The sequence below is a fragment of the Ictalurus punctatus genome, chromosome 4 (assembly GCF_001660625.3).
Source record: "Ictalurus punctatus breed USDA103 chromosome 4, Coco_2.0, whole genome shotgun sequence".
Taxonomy (NCBI): Eukaryota; Metazoa; Chordata; class Actinopteri; order Siluriformes; family Ictaluridae; genus Ictalurus; species Ictalurus punctatus.
Window position 1 is genome coordinate 22,245,758 of NC_071284.1, and position 20,289 is coordinate 22,266,046.

The 20,289-nt window shown below is 40.4% G+C and overlaps 1 protein-coding gene across 3 annotated transcripts in view; it reads right to left on the reverse strand.

Moving 5' to 3' along the window:
* Positions 1-20,289, reverse strand: part of vaspb (vasodilator stimulated phosphoprotein b) — a 44,815-nt gene that overhangs the window by 6,689 nt on the left and 17,837 nt on the right. Inside the window, exons 2-13 of one of the 3 annotated variants that reach the window (XM_017465777.3) lie at positions 19,798-19,969; positions 15,027-15,201; positions 12,332-12,398; positions 10,525-10,637; positions 9,422-9,678; positions 9,082-9,224; positions 8,798-8,861; positions 8,338-8,365; positions 8,189-8,231; positions 7,850-7,906; positions 4,575-4,644; positions 2,364-2,421 (exon numbers count right to left, since the gene is read on the reverse strand). In XM_017465777.3, coding sequence (XP_017321266.1) covers positions 2,364-2,421; positions 4,575-4,644; positions 7,850-7,906; positions 8,189-8,231; positions 8,338-8,365; positions 8,798-8,861; positions 9,082-9,224; positions 9,422-9,678; positions 10,525-10,637; positions 12,332-12,398; positions 15,027-15,201; positions 19,798-19,969 — 1,247 coding nt within the window. Of the gene's footprint in view, positions 1-2,363; positions 2,422-4,574; positions 4,645-7,849; positions 7,907-8,188; positions 8,232-8,337; positions 8,366-8,797; positions 8,862-9,081; positions 9,228-9,421; positions 9,679-10,524; positions 10,638-12,331; positions 12,399-15,026; positions 15,202-19,797; positions 19,970-20,289 lie in introns of all 3 variants that reach the window. The other 2 variants (XM_017465776.3, XM_017465778.3) reach the window with 2 other exon arrangements.

Sequence of the window (20,289 nt, forward strand, 5' to 3'; positions counted from 1 at the left end):
TTCATGTGAGGCAATATTTAGCTAGTCGACCGAGCTGCTACGCTAGCAGACAATACAGCAACACTAAGGCTGGGGTTAGATTCCCTCAATCACAGTGTCTAGCCCGCTAGAAAACCAGTGGCTGGGGCCACTTGCGTAGTCAAGGCACTGTTCGGCTAGCCTGCTACATTGCTAATGCAACACCAGGTCTGGAGTCAGCTATTCCTCTGCGATTTTATCTCCAACTCCCACATCTGTTTACTAGTGGCCTGTGGTTATACAGCGTTAGTGTGTTCAAGTGATTTCTCCCCTAACTCAACACTTCAACCCTGCTCTCAGTTATACATGTCTTTGGCATGGAGTGACTAGCAAGCCATGGTGCAAGACTCTCAGTGGGACACCTGGGAAAGGACATGGAGCATCCAATCTGGTTTATACACGGCACCAGAGTGTTTTAATTTACAATTTACTGCTGAAAGCATTAGGCAGTGACTATGTCAGATGAGTGGATAACGAGGACAAAACCGCAGGGGTACAACTCTAGCTTCACTGTCAGCCTCAACATTCTTAGGACCAATCAGTGGCAGACCCAACAAAATTGCCGCTGTAACCAGAGAAGTCTGTTCCCTCTTGGAAAGGTCTTCAGCACACTTTCTTGTTTGGAAGAAGGACCGTGTTTGGAAGAAAGACCGTTTAGTCCGATTCTAGATTTAAGAGGTGCAAACTGGTTCCTAAAAGCCCTCCCCCTTTACATGCTAAGGCCATCAATTGTAATTCATGCCACGCTTTGACAGGAGATCAGTTCCTATTGCCCAATCAGTTTCAATTCCCATCCTATGTCTACCCAACATGGACCGTGACTCTACGTGGGGTCACCTGATTAACAAATCGAGTCGTGAGAGAAACTCACAATCTCCTCTTTTGTTTCATTCAATTTTTTTTTCAAAATTAGATATTAGAAATATCGAAGACGCATTTTGTGTTCTAAGATTTTGAAGTGTTACTGCAAAAAATTGTTACACTTTCAGACAAGCCCCTTTTACATTAACGGGTTACATGTTATTTTAGTCTTTTTCAATATAATGACATGCAGCACCAGTGTAATTCAGCAATAATCCAGACAAATTTCCCCATCCTTCAACCTTCAAGCTAATGTTGTGTCTCAAATGTATTGCATGCATATGTACTTTTGTAGACTGTAATGAAGTATTAACACTAAAAAGTTAGAAGTGAATTCTAAATTCCTTCCTAAATGTCTTCTTCAAACCTACCAAAAGGTCTGTTTTGTGCCATCTTCTGGATTTTCTAGATCAGTAAATACCATTTGAATGTAATGTCGGCATTTGCGATTTGAGACGCAGCCCGTGAGAACAATCAAAACAACATCGGAAAGCTTTACGAAAGACAGAGCTCATAATGAGTCTTTATTGGTCACATATACAGCAGAGCACAGTGAAATTGTTTTCTTCGCACACCCCAGCTTGTCAGGAAGCTGGTGTCAAAGTGCAGCGTCAGCCATGATACGGCGCCCCTGGAGCAGAGAGGGTTAAAGGCCTTGCTCAAGGGCCCAAGAGTGGCAGCTTGGCAGTGCTGGGGCTTGAACCCCGACCTTCCGATCAGTAACCCAGAGCCTTAACCGCTAAGCCATCAATGTGTTTAACATCGCTGTGTTAAAATGGCTGAATATTTGACAGTTTTGACTGGGAAACCTGAAGGACAGGGATGTTGTGGCTGTGATGTGATGTCTAGTGAATATCACTTGGAAATCTTCCGGGTGCACGCAAGATACACAGCGAGTGTGTGAACGATGCTGCTCACGTTGCTACTGCTTCTGCACGCGCACACAAAGTCACGTGTCAAGTATAAATCAGTCCCCTATGCTTCATGTTGAGCGGTATCACCCCACCCTGGTGAAAGATTATTTTCCTATAACAAAACACTTTCTACTAGACTGGTAAATCAGTGCAAGCAATATTCCTTTGTCACTTGTACTACACTTATACACATGTTATTAATTCAATAAAATGTTCAAATATTACAGTAGTTCTATATTATATGTCATAGAAAATTCATAAAGTCCATTTGGGGTTGCTTGCCCAAAGTGTTTGAGAGCCCTTGAGTTAGCCAAATGTGCTTAGTGTGCACTAATTATTTTAGGTATAGCAATAACTCATTGTAACTACCAAATCAGACCATTGACTCTTCTGTGTGATGCATCAACAGTTTGCACAGTCCATGTGTTATTAGGGTTTCTCTGTGGTCATTACTCATGGAATTTATTCTGATACAGACACTACTACCTTCACACACTGCTGTTTGGGACACCATCAATATTAGCACAGAGATGCATTCATTTGAACACACATTTATATTTGCGCTTTTACCTCCAATAATTTCATCCTTGACTTTCTGCAGCTCTTTCCTCACTTCCTCCAGCAGCTCCTACAACACACACACACAAAATATTACATTTTCGGCAGTTTAAAAGATGGTAATGCTCCCTAACTGTGTGTAGCTGTGTGTAATCTGGGTCTATCACCAACTGCTGGCTGTAAACCTGTTGTTCTGAACTGTGCTACAACACAGTAAACAATGTAACTTGGTCTACCTGCGAGAGCACTAAACAAGTGACTTCCTGGATCTGGAAGTGTTCCCGACATGCTCATACTGCTTTTTAACCAAATCTTAAAAGGGGTCATATGATGCTTTTTAATGTTTTCCTTTTCCTATAGTGTATGATGTATCTGTTTGTGCATGTATACAATCTGCAAAGCTATAAAGCTCATTCTATATAACCGAGAACACTGCTTCAGACCGGCCTAAAACAATTGATTGAAGCCCAGATATTACTCCTGCAAACGTCTACATCACAATTTTAAATATCAGCATAATGCCACCATAACGTTTTAATTAATTACATTTTTTTAAACTGTATTCTATGTTGTCACTTCAAGATAATACAGCGAAGAAGACAAATGAAACCGTTATAATATTGTATCTGAAAGCTAAGAGAGTTACAAAATAAAACTTACCACCATGAAACGTTCTGCTTGCAAAGTTTGTTCCAATTGATCTGCTTCATCATCCGCATTTTCAGAATCTGACTCTGTCTCGAACTGATGCGGTAAAACCGACGCCATTATAAAATGTGTTCATAATTGCTTTAGAAGCCTTGGAAGCTGAAGCTCGCGATTATGGTAAGGGGCGTTATGTTTCCGACACACACTTGAGGTTTTTGGCCAACCACAACACGATGGGTCAGCTGGCCAATCAGAGCACTCTGGGCTTTTCAGAAGGAGGGGCTTGGAGAAACCGGAACTCAATCGGAATGTTTCAGACAGACTGGGAATGAAGGTACTGCAACAATGTACAGTATGTGAAAAATAATGCATTTTAACCTATTCTATTACACCCAATAAACAAAATAATGAACTTTTAAAATCAGCATACGACCCCTTTAAAGTACTTTCCCTTTAAGATTTGTGTATTTTTCTTTTTTATTTCAATAAAAACATCTTACCAGCCACAATACACCATTAATTTTAGTGCATGAGCCATCAACAGTCAACGGTGATGTTGAATGACGGTACTAGTCAAAGACATCAATAATGAAACTTATTGTAGTTCTACAACAAGATCCCACACATCCTTTTAGAAAGTCAGTTGACATAACGAATCAGTGAGCTGAGACTAATGAACTAAACTTTGTGATTTAAACAGATTTGTCTAGCACACGAACATAGCTAGTTACATTCTGCAGAGATAACTGGATATCTAACTTCTAAATTACCCTAGTAAATTATTGAACTATTCTTTTAACAATAGGTACATATGGTCATGTCAGTTACTCAGACTTTTAAAGCAATTAAAATAAACTTTTGCACGGATACTTAACTCGTGAGACGTCTCAACACAGCACAAGCTTTATATACACTACCAGTTAAAAGTTTTGGCGACACCTGACTGAAATGTTTCTCATGATCTTAAAAACCTTTTGATTTGAAGGTGTATGACGGTTGTAGATAAATATAGTTGTGCCAACATATTCATTTCTTTCATTAGAAATTGAATTTTTTTTTTTTTTTTTTTTTTTTTTTTTTTTTTAAATGGATGAAATATTCCGTAAAGCAGCCAGTAAGAGTCCAGCATCGTGGGAACTCCTTTAAAACTGTTTAAAAAGCATCTCAGGGGGATTCCTCAAGAAATCAGTTGAGAAAATGCCAACAATACATTTCTGGAAATTCTAGTAATGCAAAAAGGGCGTCTACTTTGAAGATGCTAAAATATTAGTATTTTGATTTATTTTGGATTTTTATCACAACATAATTCCCATAGTTCCCTGTGTGTTATTCCAGAGTATTGATTACTTTATTATTCTAAAATGTGGAGGGGAAAAAATTAAATAAAAAACGAGTGTGTCTAAACATATGACTGGTAGTCTATATATAGACAATCATTCATTTTACAGCACAGAGAGGAAGCACCAGTATGGTAGTCAATGGGGTCACATCACTGTGTATAGAATAATGTCAATGTTATTTAGGACTGTAATATGGACATAGTTTTGTTTGTCATGTGTGTGATTAGAATCTGACCTGTTTGACTCTCTCCAGTTCAGACTCATCTCCACTCTCAGCATCATTCGATGAGCCAGCTGCTTTCAGCCTGATGGACAGAGAGAGCAAGTAATGAAGGAAAAAAAACAGTCATGATGAGAATGCAGTAGGGAATGCAGAGAAGGTAAAGGAAAGACAGGAAAGGGGGGGAAAAACATTAAATGTTTTGAAGAAACAGCAGAAAACTTTGCGTCAGATAAACCCATCTAAAAGCGAACAGAACAATTCATGCAAAAGATCCTATTTAATAGGGGCATAACCTAACCTGGGCATTACATTTTTTCTTACCCATGAATAATTCTCCATATGGAGCGGTTTGTCAGTAAAAGAAGACGGCGGTGTAAAATTTTACATAGTCGGTGAATGGAGGCAAGACCAATCAGACAGGTTTACAGGAAAGTACGTAGAAATACTCATGGTTTATTGGCTGACAGTCTCTCAATTCTGCCTAACACTAGCTCACAGTCAGTATGAGGGGAAAATGGATATACACGGATTTATTTTTAAACAAGTAAATAGGTTGAAGCTGAAACTAACATCCTCTCATGCTGTCCAGGAAAATAAGGATGATTAACAGTTCAGCTAACGCCCCTGCTATTTACTTAACCAAAGAAACGTGATTTACACATTCATCCATTTATTCATGGTTTTTGTTATTTTATTCTCTGTAATTGTGACTGACTGTGGATTATTATTGGAAATAATAATAGCAAATTAAACAAAATCTGATTCAGTCTCTGATTTGGACTGTAACCTATTCTTACGCTAAATAAAGATTTTGACTGATATTCTCCAATGGGGATTCCAGTTCTGATTATAATTCATGTTTGACCGCTGATTTGACTCATTTTGACAGCTGATTTCGTCTCGGACCGTAGCTCATAACGTACGTACGCCTGTGAGCACTCCCCTTTTATTTCTGTAAGAACAGGTCTAATAACTGCTCATAATCAACTACTAAAGTCTGTTATGTTTGTGTGATTAAATATGCCATTTATGTTTCTGTATCAGCTTGGCAACTCTGAAATGGGTTTTCTGACGACTACACAATCATAATAAAATGGAGCAATTCCAGACGACACATCAGGGAACAGCAGAACTATTACATGGACACCAATGAGCACCCAACAAATCACAGCTGACCACGGATGAACCCTGCAACCCAACGCAACCTGAAACTAAAGAAAATAAAAGTAGTAGTATATAATGTTAGTAATAAATATGAGGCAAAATGACATCCCAAAGATCTTGTTAGTCAACAAGGAGAAGTTCATACAGCAGCATTGAAACACCAGGCTGATGGTACACTGTAGCAAAGCGCGGGGGGGGGGGGGGGGGGGGGGGGGGGGGTTTGGGGGGGCAACAGTATCTATACAGTCCCCTTCAAAACTACTGGAACAGCAAGGTCAATTGATTCCATTTGCTGTAAACTGAAGGCATTTGGGTTTGAGATCAAAAGATGAACATGAGAAGAGAGTTAAACAACATAGAACATAGTGCCCACTTTGTAGGTGAGCGAAAATATTGGAACACGTGACTGACAGGTGTTTCATGTTAAGCAGGTGTGTCCTGTTCAACTTATTGTTTAAAGAATAAATAGCTCTGAACATCCACTCTTGGTTTTAGCCTTCAGTTTCACCCATGAAGGCTGCATTTGTTGTTAAAAAAGGATAAGCCAACATGAAGATCAGAGAGCTGTCTATCGGAGGAAAGCAAGCCATTTTGAAGCTGAGAAAAGAGGGAAAATCAATCAGAGGGCTTGCACAAACATTGGGCATAGCCAATACAACAAATTGGAATGTGCTGAAAAAGAAAGAAACCACTGGTGTACTGAGCAACTGACACTGAATGGGTCGGCCAAGGATAATAAAAAATAAAAAACAGCTGATGACATGAACACAGCTGTGAAGAAAAACCCAAAAACAACAGTCAGTGACATCAACAACAACCTCCACAGGGCAGGGGTGAAGGCATCAAAATCCATCATTGATGAAGAATTTTAGAGCAGAAATATAGAGGCCATACCACAAGAAGCAAACCACTAATCAGCAGTAAGATTCAGAGAGCCAGATTGGAATTAAAGAAATACAGAGACGACCCACAAAAGTTCTGGAACCAAGATTGACCTCCACTAAAGTGATGGAAAGAAAGGATCTGCTCATGATTCAAAACATAGAAACTCATCTGCTTCAACATGGTGGAGGTAGTGTGATGGCAGGTTCTGGAATGGGCTTTACTGACTATTCTTCTTCTTCTTTTTGTCTCACTTCATAGTGGAACCATCGTGGTGGAAGGATTAGCGCAGCAGTATGATGCTGAATGTTGCAGGGTGCACCAGGGGAGGCTCCTTCCGTGCACACACATTCACACACTACGGACACTTTGGACATGCCAATCAGCCTACCATGCACGTCTTTGGACCGGAGTACCTGGAGGAAACCGCTGCAGCACAGGGAGAACATGCAACATGCACAGGGTGGGAATCGAACCCCCAACCCTGGAGGTGTGAGGCGAACGTGCTAACCACTAAGCCACCAGCGCACTGACTAGCTTTATTGATGATGTAACTCATGATGGTAGCAGCAGAATGAATTCAGAAGTTTACAAGAACATTTTGATTGCCCATTTACAGAGAAATGCATCCAAATTAATCCAGAGGAACTTTATCATGCAGCAAGACAATGATGCAAAGCGCACTGCCAACTCAACAAAGGACTTTATCAAGGGGAAAAGTGGAAGGTTTTAGACTGGCCAAGTCAATCACCAGACCTTAACCCAGCTGAGCAGCATGTCACCTCCTGAAGAGGAGATTGAAGGGAGAGACCCCCCAAAACAAACAACAACTGAAAGCGGCTGCGGTAAAAGCCTGGAAGAACATCACAAAATTATGAACCAACAATTTGGTGATATCAGTGAATCATAGGCTTGATGCAGTTACTGCAAGCAAAGGATATGCAAATAAATATTAAGTGTTGTTTACTTTAATTTACTTTACGGCTTTATCCGTCACTATCATTTTGCTCACCTACAAATTGGGTGGTCTGATATAAAAGGTAATATGTTGTTTATTTACATTTAGATGTAAATACCAGGGAATAAAAGCTGAAATCCTAAGCTCACGTCTCATATACATCTTTTGATCTCAAACCCAAATGTCTTTGGTGTATAGCACAAGCAAATGAATTGGCCTTGCCGTTCCAGTAGTTTTGGATGAGACTGTATGTGTGTGTATGGAGGTTTAGATGTTAGTGTACCTGGGTGTCAGAGCAGTGAAGGCGGGTGAATCCAGACCTCGGGTAACAGAGTTATTCCTGTATGAAACACAAACTGTGTATATATGTATATATACCCACACTCTGATTGGACATGATTAAACGATAATCAGGTGACGGGACGGGGAGGTTGTTAAGGTGAGTGTCTTTCTGTGTGTGTGTGAGTGGAAGAGGATCCCACTCTAAACACGCCACTGTAATGTAATTAAATTAGCACATCTCTGCTCTAGTGAGCCACTGATGCTCCTCTGCACCCTACTGAGAGACCATTTAGTCATAAAACATTACAGCAGAAATGCATGCTGGCGAATTCTGCCTCACCTGGGCATGGTAGCAGACTTTTCCCACGGCCTCCTTAACGTGTCTGATAAGACAAAACACATGGTGAAGCCATGAGCAAGAGCAACACACACACACACACACACACACACACACACACACACACACACACACACACACACACATCTTACCACTTTGGCCTTGAGATTCAGAATCATCCTGCAAAAGCAGAAAAGAGAGATCAATAACTTCTTTGCTGAAACATTACTGTAATCTTCACACTCATCTTAAACTTCCTGCTATAAATGGTTACAGAGTGATTCAGCGGTTTTAAATCTGCCTGGCAATGTTTAAGCCTCTGACAAAAAAGATCTCACACATGTACACTCAGGATGGAGCTGGAAACTGCGTTTTCATTTTAAAATGCTCTCTGTCAGCTTGTCAGAGCAATAATACACTGTAGAGACACACACAGACAGAGACACACACAGAAGGAGACACACACAGAAGGAGACACACACAGAAGGAGACACACACAGAAGGAGACACACACAGAAGGAGACACACAGAGACACACACAGACAGAGATACACATGCAGACAGAGACACAGAGATACACAGACAGATACACAGACACCAAGGCACACTCACGTTACTGGGCTCTTCTGTCTTTGGGGCCGGAGGAGCTTTCTCCCCTTTATCTGCTGCTTTCCTCCTGGAAACACACATACAGTTAATGTAATTATTACTTTACTGAATGGAGAAAATGAGTAAAAATAACTTTAAAAAAAAAGCAGACCAAAAATTTTTGATTAAAAGTATCCAGACTGTTTTACAAAGTAGAGAGAGAGCGAGAGAGCGAGAGAGAGAGCGAGAGAGAGAGAGAGAGAGAGAGAGAGTGAGTGTGTGTGTATGTGTGTGTGAGACTAGTGTACCGTCGTGCAAGTATGGCACTCATCTCTCCAAACAGGTCTCCGCCTCCTCCGCTAGGCCCAGACCCACTGCAGCGGCTCAAGTCAGGTTTAGCAGGAGCAGGGGCAGGCGCAGGAGCAGAAGGAGCTGCAGAACCAGTTTCGTCCTGCTGAGGGCAGCACACACACACACACACACACACACACACACACACACACACACACACACACACACACACACACACACACACACAGTACAATACAGAGAGACTACTAAACAGAAACACACCCGCCTAAGGGAGTAATATAAACAAAGTGCGTCTGATCATATTTATTAGAATAAAAATGATCATTTCTTACATACCTTGGCGACTTTGCGTAGTTTTGCTCCCGCAAGAGCAGCAGCAAGTCCACCTCCCCCTAAACCTCCTTCACCTCCCCCACCTGATGCAGATGGAAGGGGTGGTGCTGGAGGTGGGGGTGCACCTCCACCAGAAGGTGGGGGTCCTGGTGGTGGGGGGGGTCCACCTCCAACAGAGGGAGGGGGGCCGGGTGGAGGAGGTGGAGCAGGGGGAGCTGGTGGGCCTCCGGGGGCAAGAGGAGGAGCAGGAGGAACCATCACTGTGAAATGAATACAATAAATAAAATACAGAGAAGGGGAACAGTATACCAGTCCTCTCCTCCCTTTCTACTGTGTACAGTCACTAAGGCTCTATTCATACTGGGTATTAACATCTACCTCAGGTGAACTGAGCACAAGTGGACAGCTCAGATGTACAACCCATCTTTTTGTAGCTTTTGCATATCTAATTCTAAATCATACTCAGTGTACTTTTAAAAACCAGACAAATGAAAAAGAGAGAAACAAAAAGTGAATTGCAGATATTAATTTAGTTACTGCCAGCAGAGTGAGTGAGTATGGCCAAGAGATTTAATGTGATTCTCGAAGTACATTAACCTCCCTAAAGTAATGCTACAGTAACTTCCAACTCTGCCCTGGCCTCATAGGCTGGACTGCGTAAAGCAGAGAACTACACAGAGCCTTCATCATAAATATAACTGTGCTTCTTATTTCGGTTTTCCTATAGCCAGATATTCTACTTTTAAATGACTAACCAGTCATCATCTGATTACTTTATTAGAGTATCAAAACAGAAAAAACACTACAATGAGCATGTACAAAACAAATGGAAATGTAATGGAGAAATGATAACACCAAGCTGTCAGCACTACACTAACATCACACGATCCAATTATCTGATTAACGATGATAATTTGACAATCAAGTTGTCAAAATATTATTTACACTCTACATACAAAAAGATCGCTAAATATTATAATCATAATGAATGTGCCAACAGCATGGAGGTATTAATACGAATATACGTTGAGGTAGAGAGGAGCTTGAACCGGAACTAACTGAATAAACCCAACACAATGGAAATTAAATTCCAAATTTACACTGACCTGAAGCAGCCTGTCGCTCTCTCTCCTGTCTTTCTCTCTCTAGTCTCTCTCTTTCCTGTCTTTCTCTCTCTTGCCTTTCTCGTTCCAGTTGCTCCAGTCTTTGTTGTTCCAATCTGCATATGAAATAACATATTATAATACAGCACACACATACACATTTACACGCACACACGTGAACACGCCATTCCCAAGCACATTATGTTCAATCTGCCATTGAATTTGACTTGATTGAGATTTTTTTAAAATCATTTTATTCACATAATATGTATAACAAAGTAGGTGAAAAACATTTTTTATTGTGACACAAAGGTTAATTAAACAAAAAAACAACAACAACAAAAAAAAAGCAGACATTTGTTGATTACATAAGTATTCACTCCCCCTGGGTCAATACTTGGGAAAAACTATTGGCTGTAGTTACAGCTGCAAGCCTTCTGGGATATGTCTCCATCAGCTCTGCACATGTAGCTCCTGATATTTCTTCCCATTCTTCTTGGCTGTTGCATTGGATGCGGAACTTGGCTGAACAGCAATTTTCAAGTCTTGCTACAGATATTCAATTGGATTCAGGTCTGACTTTTGACTGGGGCATTCTAACATTAAAATTCTTTGTTTCGAACCACTCCAGTGTCTGTCAGTGTGATTAGGCCTGTTGTCATCTTGGAAGGTGAAGCTCCACCCCAGTCTCAAGTCTCTTGCCCTGTATTTGGCACCATCCATCTTACCCTCAACCCTGACCAGTTTTCCAGTCTCTGTTTATGAAAAGCATCCCCACAACATGATGGTACCACCACCATGCTTCACACTGGGGATGATGTTCTCAGTGTGATGAGGAATGTTGGGTTTCTGTCAAATATAGGCCAAAACATTAGAGAGTTTCCATCCCGCAAGTATATACACGTGTTGTTTTTTAATAAAGCCATGGACAATCGTCCATAAAGCCCAGCTTTGTAAAGTGTCAAATCTACAGTTGTCTGGACAGCCTCCTCCAGTCAGGGTCAATACTGTGGAATATTCTTCCCATTTTTTAAATAATTGATTTAATGGTGCTCTTTGGGATGTCCCAAATTTGGGATTTTTTTTTTCTTCAACCCAACCCTGGTTAATACTTTTCCATACCTTTGTCCTGAACTTGTTTTGATAGCTTCTTGATATTCATGATGCTGTTTGTTTAATTAATTTCACTAGCCTAGGAGCATTGAGTGTGAATACTTACATGGTCGCAGATTTCAGGTTTTTCATGTGTAAATATGTTTGCTATCTATAATTGACTGAATTACCCACTTCACTATTATGGGCTATTTTGTGTAGATTCAAGACATATAAGGCCAATTAAGTCATTTCCTCGATCAGAGCTGAACTATACTAGACATCGCATTTGCATGTTGAATCATAAAGGCTGCCATGGTAAAGTTGGTCAGAAATGTTATGTTAAAACTTTGGTAAGAGACAAATAAATCTTTAATAGAAAATATTTAGTCCATGCAAAAACTGAACCTAACCTAATGTAACCTAATTTAATAAGTTTATCATTACTTATTGAACTGTGCATGCTCACTTCACATGCACTCTGAACGGTCAAACATAATCGTTCAATTTGTGTTAACTGACCCCTCTCTAAAGCAAACAAACAGACTGACTGATCAATAAATCAATCAAACTATGCAAGTGTTGCTAATTGTATGGTACTTTCATTTATCATCATGTTGTTCTATATTATATTTGGGGTTGGCATCATTTATGCAAGGCACTGTATCTTTCTCATTATAATTCATGCTGTGCAAATTAATCTCAGTGTGTAGGCTACCTTCTCTGCTGCTCCAGCTCCTCTTGGGTTGGTCCATTTGACACCAGACGGGGGCCTGCAGAATATCCTACAGAAATAATACCATCGTCAGTTTCATCATCATGTGTGCCATAAAATATTAACACGTTAAAGTTTGTGATATTGCCTCTACATGTTTTTATTTTGCATTAGAAAGTGCAACAAAAAGTGAGTACACCCCTAAGTGAAAATGTCCAAATTGGGCCCAATTGGCCATTTTCCCTTCCCAGGCGTCATGTGACTTGTTAGTGTTACAAGGTCTCAGGTGTGTTAAATTTGGTGTCATCGCTCTCACACTCCCTCATACTGGTCACTGGAAGTTCAACATGGCACCTCATGGCAAAGAACTCTCTGAGGATCTGAAAAAAAAAATAATTGTTGCTCTACATAAAGATGGCCTAGGCTATAAGAAGATTGCCAAGACCCTGACACTGAGTTGTAGCACGGTGGTCAAGACCATACAGTGGTTTAACAGGACAGGTTCCACTCAGAACAGGCCTCTCCATGGTCGACCAAAGAAGCTGAGTGCACGTGCTCAGCGTCATATCCAGAGCTTGTCTTTGGGAAATAGATGTATGATTGCTGCCAGCATTCTGCAGAGGTTGAAGGGGTGGGGGATCAGTCCATCAGTGCTCAGACCATACGCCGCACACTGCATCAAATTGGTCTGCATGGCTGTCGTCCCAGAAGGAAGCCTCTTCTAAAGATGATGCACAAGAAAGCCCGCAAACAGTTTGCTGAAGACAAGCAGACTAAGGACATGGATTACTGGAACCATGTCCTGTGGTCTGATGAGACCAAGATAAACTTATTTGGTTCAGATGGTGTCAAGCATGTGTGGTGGCAACCAGGTGAGGAGTACAAAGACAAGTGTGTCTTGCCTACAGTCAAGCATGGTGGTGGGAGTGTCATGGTCTGGGGATGTATGAGTGCTGCCGGCACTGGGAGCTACAGTTCATTGAGGGAACCATGAATGTCAATATGTACTATGACATACTGAAGCAGAGCATGATTCCCTCCCTTCAGAGACTGGGCCACATGGCAGTATTCCAGCATGATAACGACCCCAAACACACCTCCAAGACGACCACTGCCTTGCTTAAGAAGCTGAGGGTGAAGGTGATGGACTGGCCAAGCATGTCTCCAGACCTAATCCTAATCCTCCAAACCTAATATTGAGCATCTGTGGGGCATCCTCAAACAGAAGGTGGAGGAGCACAAGGTCTCTAACTTCCACCAGCTCCGTGATGTCGTCATGGAGGAGTGGAAGACGACTGCAGTGGCAACCTGTGAAGCTCTGGTGAACTCCATGCCAAGAGCGTTAAGGCAGTGCTGGAAAATAATGGCGCCACACAAACTATTGACACTTTAGGCCCAATTTGGACATTTTCACTTAGGGGTGTACTCACTTTTGTTGCCAGCGGTTTAGACATTAATGGCTGTGTGTTGAGTTATTTTGAGGGGACAGCAAATTTACATTGTTACACAAGCTGTACACTCACTACTTCACATTGTAGCAAAGTGTCATTTCTTCAGTGTTGTCACATGAAAAGATATAATCAAATATTTACAAAAATATGAGGGGTGTATTCACTTTTCTGAGATATTGTATCTGTATACACACATACACACACATATATATTATATTATATTATATTATATTATATTATATTTATATATATATATATATATATATATATATATATATATATATATATATATATATATATATATATATATATATATATATATATATCTGATACTACAGAGGTTGTTTTGGTCATCATGCCAAACAGGAAAACTCATCTACTACTACAGCCTTCTTGTGTTTCTACTTGCACTCTTCCAAACTACTCCAACTCAAACTTTCCAACTTGTAGATTTATCAATTTATAGCCTTTTCCAATTGTAGCTTCCCAAATTTTAGTGCTATAAAGCTTAGTGGTGGTGACGTTGAAATCATGCGACCATGGTGGCGTTCATTTATAGCCTAACTTTAGCTTCTGCCAATTGTATTTAGTCTTCAAAATTCATAAAAGTTGTACTTGTTTGTGAAGATTATCTTGATGAACAAAACGTGTAAGAATAAAACTTTTGCTGGTCATAGAGCTTACTTTCTGCAATAATCCAAAAGCCAATGGAAAAATCCTATTATCTTTTTATCGAGAGAACCAGGGTGATGTGGACTTCTGGGTTGGCCTACAAAAATACGTCATCCCTGCCACACTCTATTACAAGCACAATAACTTCCGTTATTTCACTTAATTCCTACCTCTTAGCCAATACCGAATAAGACGATATTGGGTAAGAATTAGGCTAAAATCTCGATAAAATTCTGTATTTTGCAGTCTATTGCCATAACCAAAATAAAACATTTCAGCTTCTGGCTGCATCGCAGCTTATCACCTCATGTCAGTTCAATTTCAGCCGCCGAGCACAGAAGTCCAATTTTTACTGGATTTACAAATCGTATTTAATCAAATATGGCACTAATGCATATTCATAATAATCTGATGGTCTGCTACATTAACAGTAAAGCCTTTGTCCATTAGCTGTGGCTGCATCCAAATACCATTCAAGTGTATGGATAGCCTATTATTCTGACATATTACTATCATGCTATTTATGGGTGTTTACAAAGCTACCACAAAAAAAAAAGAACCTGTTCGTGTTTTACCTCCATCGGCACTGAGCACTTCCAGTGCATGCATCATGCCATTGGCGAAGAGTGCGGCATCCTCCTTACTGCCGAAGTTTAGACCCCAAACTTGCCGCGCATCTCGCCACTGATGGAAATTGGCCGTGGCCTGATTGTATTTCAGCCCTTTCACGATTGGACAGTTCATCACCACCTGGAAACAGCAGGATGACGCCACCAATCACAGCTCACACCGATTTTCACAATGCACAATAATAACCCAAATAGTATTTTTACGTTCGTTAGAGAATCAGCAGCTAGAGAGAGACACACACACACACAACCAGCAGATGGCACCACTTTAGCTGAGTGGCAAGAGGAGAGACGGACAAAGAGACGAGAGCTGCATCTGTAATGTGCTGACTGTTCACTTCTGTTTGCTCTGTTTTACAGCTCTGCATTCCAGACACAGAGACTGTGAGACAGAGCAAGAGAGAGACAGAGAGAGAATGTTTTGGTTTTTTTTTACTTCCAAACCCACGGCAGTGCAGCCCAGCTGAGCAATCTTAGAAGAATAAATTAAAAACAAGTTAGAACCTGTTAGACAGTGAGAGAAAGACAGGCAGAGAGATGAGAGCAGTTAAGGGACGGTGGAGAATAAGAAGATGGAGGGAATTCCCTAACAGGCACAGGAAATGGAGTGAGTGATTACAGGAAACAGAAACCACTTTAGGACAGATAGATGTGGATCTCTGGGGAAATATGAGAGAGAGAGAGAGAGAGAGAGAGAGAGAGAGAGAGAGAGAGAGAGAGAGAGAGAGAGAGAGATTACAATAGAAAGGACAGAGAGATAGGTTGGGGGGAGCTCAAAACCTTAATCACTGATCTTCTCTACAGTATTAGGAGACCTACACAGGTCTGACCTAATTACAGTCAACGCTGGAGATTAGTGCTCAAACCTTCAGCTGCGTGTGTGTGTGTGTGTGTGTGTGTGTGTGTGTGTGTGTGTGTGTGTGTGTGAGTGACAGTGAGAGAGAGAGCGCGAGCGAGACAGTGTGTGTATAGGTTTTCAGCCCTTTGTGTTAGGAACGTGTGTAGGTGTTTAAACCGTAATATTATGAATACATGAACATTTTTAGATACTGAGGACATTGGGCTGGTCCACACAGAAAAAGAGTATCTTAACAAAAAAAGAAGCTTTTTTTAAAACTAAAAGAGCCAAAAGAATGCCTTTTGGTTACTACACTTACGGTTGTGGTAGTCTTATTTACCTAAAATAAGTAATAAGTATCTCACAGCTGTACTAAAAGAAACCTTGGTGTGTGTTTGTGGGAAATGGTATGGTTATTTTGAACATAGCCATACTCAGGGCTGTCTCTCTTTGCGTGTATGCTTTTATACATCATGTTAAGACAAAACTGCTCTTAAAGGTACACTCAAGTATTTTAATCTGACCTCGATCTACCACAGCAAGTACCATAGACAACATTATACAGTGCATCCGGAAAGTATTCACAGCTTTTATTGTTTTTTATTTTTAATAAATTTGTTTTTTTATTGTTTTATATTTTTAATAAATTTGCAAAGATTTCAAACAAACTTCTTTCACGTTGTCATTATGGGGTATTGTATGTAGAATTTTGAGGAAAATAATGAATTTAATCCATTTTGGAATAAGGCTGTAACATAACAAAATGTGGGAAAAGTGAAGCGCTGTGAATACTTTCCGGATGCACTGTAAATGACTCCCTGTGCTGAGGAAGGAATGGAAAACCGTCTTTAATCAAAACTCACTAAGGGCACTTGGGTACTTGTTATCCATTGATAAAGTGCACGTAAATAAAAAGAATAAAAGTCATAGAATGAGACAGGCATGAGAGAATGTCATGCCAAAGCTGTGTTCATGCATTAAAAAAATAAAATTAATTAAAAAACACATCTCTGAAATATATTCCTATTCTCTGTTAGCACAAATTACACAGGTTTACAGCTAATATATATAAGATATATTTGGCATTAGAGTCTATTTCACCTACTGTTTCATCTAAACCTCTATTCACAGCAGTACAACTGACATTAGATGGTTATAAGTGAGATTTGTGAGATGATGACAACTTGTAATTCCATCCAACTGAAATATGATGTATGAAATATACAGAACTGTGCACAACCCTTTTTATTATTTTTGTTTGTAGAAATTTCGTTACAGATGTTTATTTTATGACTTCTGCATTGTTGAATCCGTACAAAAACCATTCTAGATTTCCATACTATTACTTTCCCAAGAAAATATTTTTTTTATAGAAAAATGTATAGATTGTATTGATCTTTGTCAGTAAAGAGAATAGCTAAATTTGCACACAAAAAAGAAAAGAAAAAGTCTTGGTAAAGAAAGCAACATATTACATAATAGACCACTTTAGAGATAAAAATAAATAAATAAATAAATAAATAAATAAATAAATAAATAAATAAAAATAAAAAATTAATGAAAGCTGCAGAAAGTCAAAGTCTCCAGAAGAACTGGGACAGATTTTACAAGACTCTCGGTAAAACCTACCAGCTAATTTCCTTATAAGACTACACAAAGTGTACCCGAGACTACTGTTTTTATTTTTATTTAAATTTTAAAGAAGCATAGGGTTCTCATACCAAATATGAACTTTGTTTAGTTTATTACTGCTTACTGCTCTTTATAGTATAAAGGTTTAATTTCATTATTTTTGAAAGCATCTTTGCTGCACAGCATTTACAGTATCTCACAAAAGTGAGTACACCCCTCACGTTTTTGTAAATATTTGATTATATCTTTTCATGTGACAACACTGAAGAAATGACACTTTGCTACAATGTAAAGTAGTGAGTGTACAGCTTGTGTAACAGTGTACATTTGCTGTCCCCTCAAAATAACTCAACACACAGCCATTAATGTCTAAACCGCTGGCAACAAGAGTGAGTACACCCCTAAGTGAAAATGTCCAAATTGGACCCAATTAGCCATTTTCCCTCCCTGGTGTCATGTGACTTGTTAGTGTTACAAGGACTCGGGTGTGAATGGGGAGCAGGTGTGTTAAATTTGGTGTCATCGCTCTCACACTCCCTCATACTGGTCACTGGAAGTTCAACATGGCACCTCATGGCAAAGAAAACTCTGAGGATCTGAAAAAAAGAATTGTTGCTCTACATAAAGATGGCCTAGGCTATAAGAAGATTGCCAAGACCCTGACACTGAGCTGCAGCACGGTGACCAAGACCATACAGCGGTTTAACAGGACAGGTTCCACTCAGAACAGGCCTCTCCATGGTCGACCAAAGAAGCTGAGTGCACGTGCTCAGCGTCATATCCAGAGCTTGTCTTTGGGAAATAGACGTATGATTGCTGCCAGCATTCTGCAGAGGCTGAAGGGGTGGGGGGTCAGTCCGCCAGTGCTCAGACCATACGCCACACACTGCATCAAATTGGTCTGCATGGCTGTCGTCCCAGAAGGAAGCCTCTTCTAAAGATGATGCACAAGAAAGCCCGCAAACAGTTTGCTGAAGACAAGCAGACTAAGGACATGGATTACTGGAACCATGTCCTGTGGTCTGATGAGACCAAGATAAACTTATTTGGTTCAGATGGTGTCAAGCGTGTGTGGCGGCAATCAGGTGAGGAGTACAAAGACAAGTGTGTCTTGCCTACAGTCAAGCATGGTTGTGGGAGTGTCATGGTCTGGGGCTGCATGAGTGCTGCCAGCACTGGGGAGATACAGTTCATTGAGGGAACCATGAATGCCAACATGTACTGTGTCATAGTGAAGCAGAGCATGATCCCAGCATGTATTCCAGCATGATAACGACCCCAAACACACCTCCAAGACGACCACTGCCTTGCTAAAGAAGCTGGGGGTGAAGGTGATGGACTGGCCAAGCATGTCTCCAGACCTAAACCCTATTGAGCATCTGTGGGGCATCCTCAAACGGAAGGTGGAGGAGCACAAGTTCTCGAACATCCACCAGCTCCGTGATGTCGTCATGGAGGAGTGGAAGAGGACTCCAGTGGCAACCTGTGAAGCTCTGGTGAACTCCATGCCCAAGAGGGTTAAGGCAGTGCTGGAAAATAATGGTGGCCACATAAAAAAATATTGACAGTTTGGGCCCAATTTGGACATTTTCACTTAGGGGTGTACTCACTTTTGTTGCCAGCGGTTTAGACATTAACGGCTGTGTGTTGAGTTATTTTGAGGGGACAGCAAATTTACACTGTTACACAAGCTGTACACTCACTACTTTACATTGTAGCAAAGTGTCATTTCTTCAGTGTTGTCACATGAAAAGTTATAATCAAATATTTACAAAAATGTGAGGGGTGTACTCACTTTTGTGAGATACTGTGTGTGTGTGTGTGTGTGTGTGTGTGTGTGTGTGTGTGTATATATATATATATATATATATATATATATATATATATATATATATATATATATATATATATATATATATATATATATGCTGAGCGAAGGTAAGGAAAAAAATGTTTTTTAAATATTTTTTTAAAAATAATAAAATAAATAAAAAATAAAAAAAGGACACACTGGTCAGGGAAAAAAATCTTGCTTTGTCACACCGCGACTGATCGCAACTGGTGTGAACAGCTCCATAGGGACCTATTGTTCCGATTAAAGAGCGTCATTGCGTCGTACATTTGCGTCGCTTAATCACGCACAATGTGACAGGCCCTTAAGATCTGAGAGTTACACACACACACACACACACACACACACACACACACACACACACACACACACACACACACACACACAGAGAGTACCTGTTGGTCAGGCTGCATCTTCCTTCCCACTACCCTGAAACTGTTGGTGGAGGGGTTGTGGTAGATCTGGACACGACTGAAGACCTGAGGGCCGGTGCCAGCCGCCACCCAGCGCTTCCCAGCTTCATCATACACCATCACTGTGGCCCTCGCGTTACATACGCTCAGCTCACTGTGAGAGACACACACACACACACACACACACACACACACACACACACACAGATACAGAAAGGAATAAAGTGAGACAAACAGAGAGGCGATTAAAATGACAACAATATTTAAATATCCAGCGTTTGCTAGGAGCACACAAGTTAACAGTGTGAGTTACTTTATTCAGCATGATAATGAAGTGAGTTTCTGCTGTTTGAGAAAAAAGGGGGATGGGGGTTGAAGCAATCGGAATCATATTGGCCAATGAAAAATCTGTTTATTTCTCCAAATCCGTTACTTAATTCATCTTTAGTAACGACTTTTGGGATCCGGAGCCTA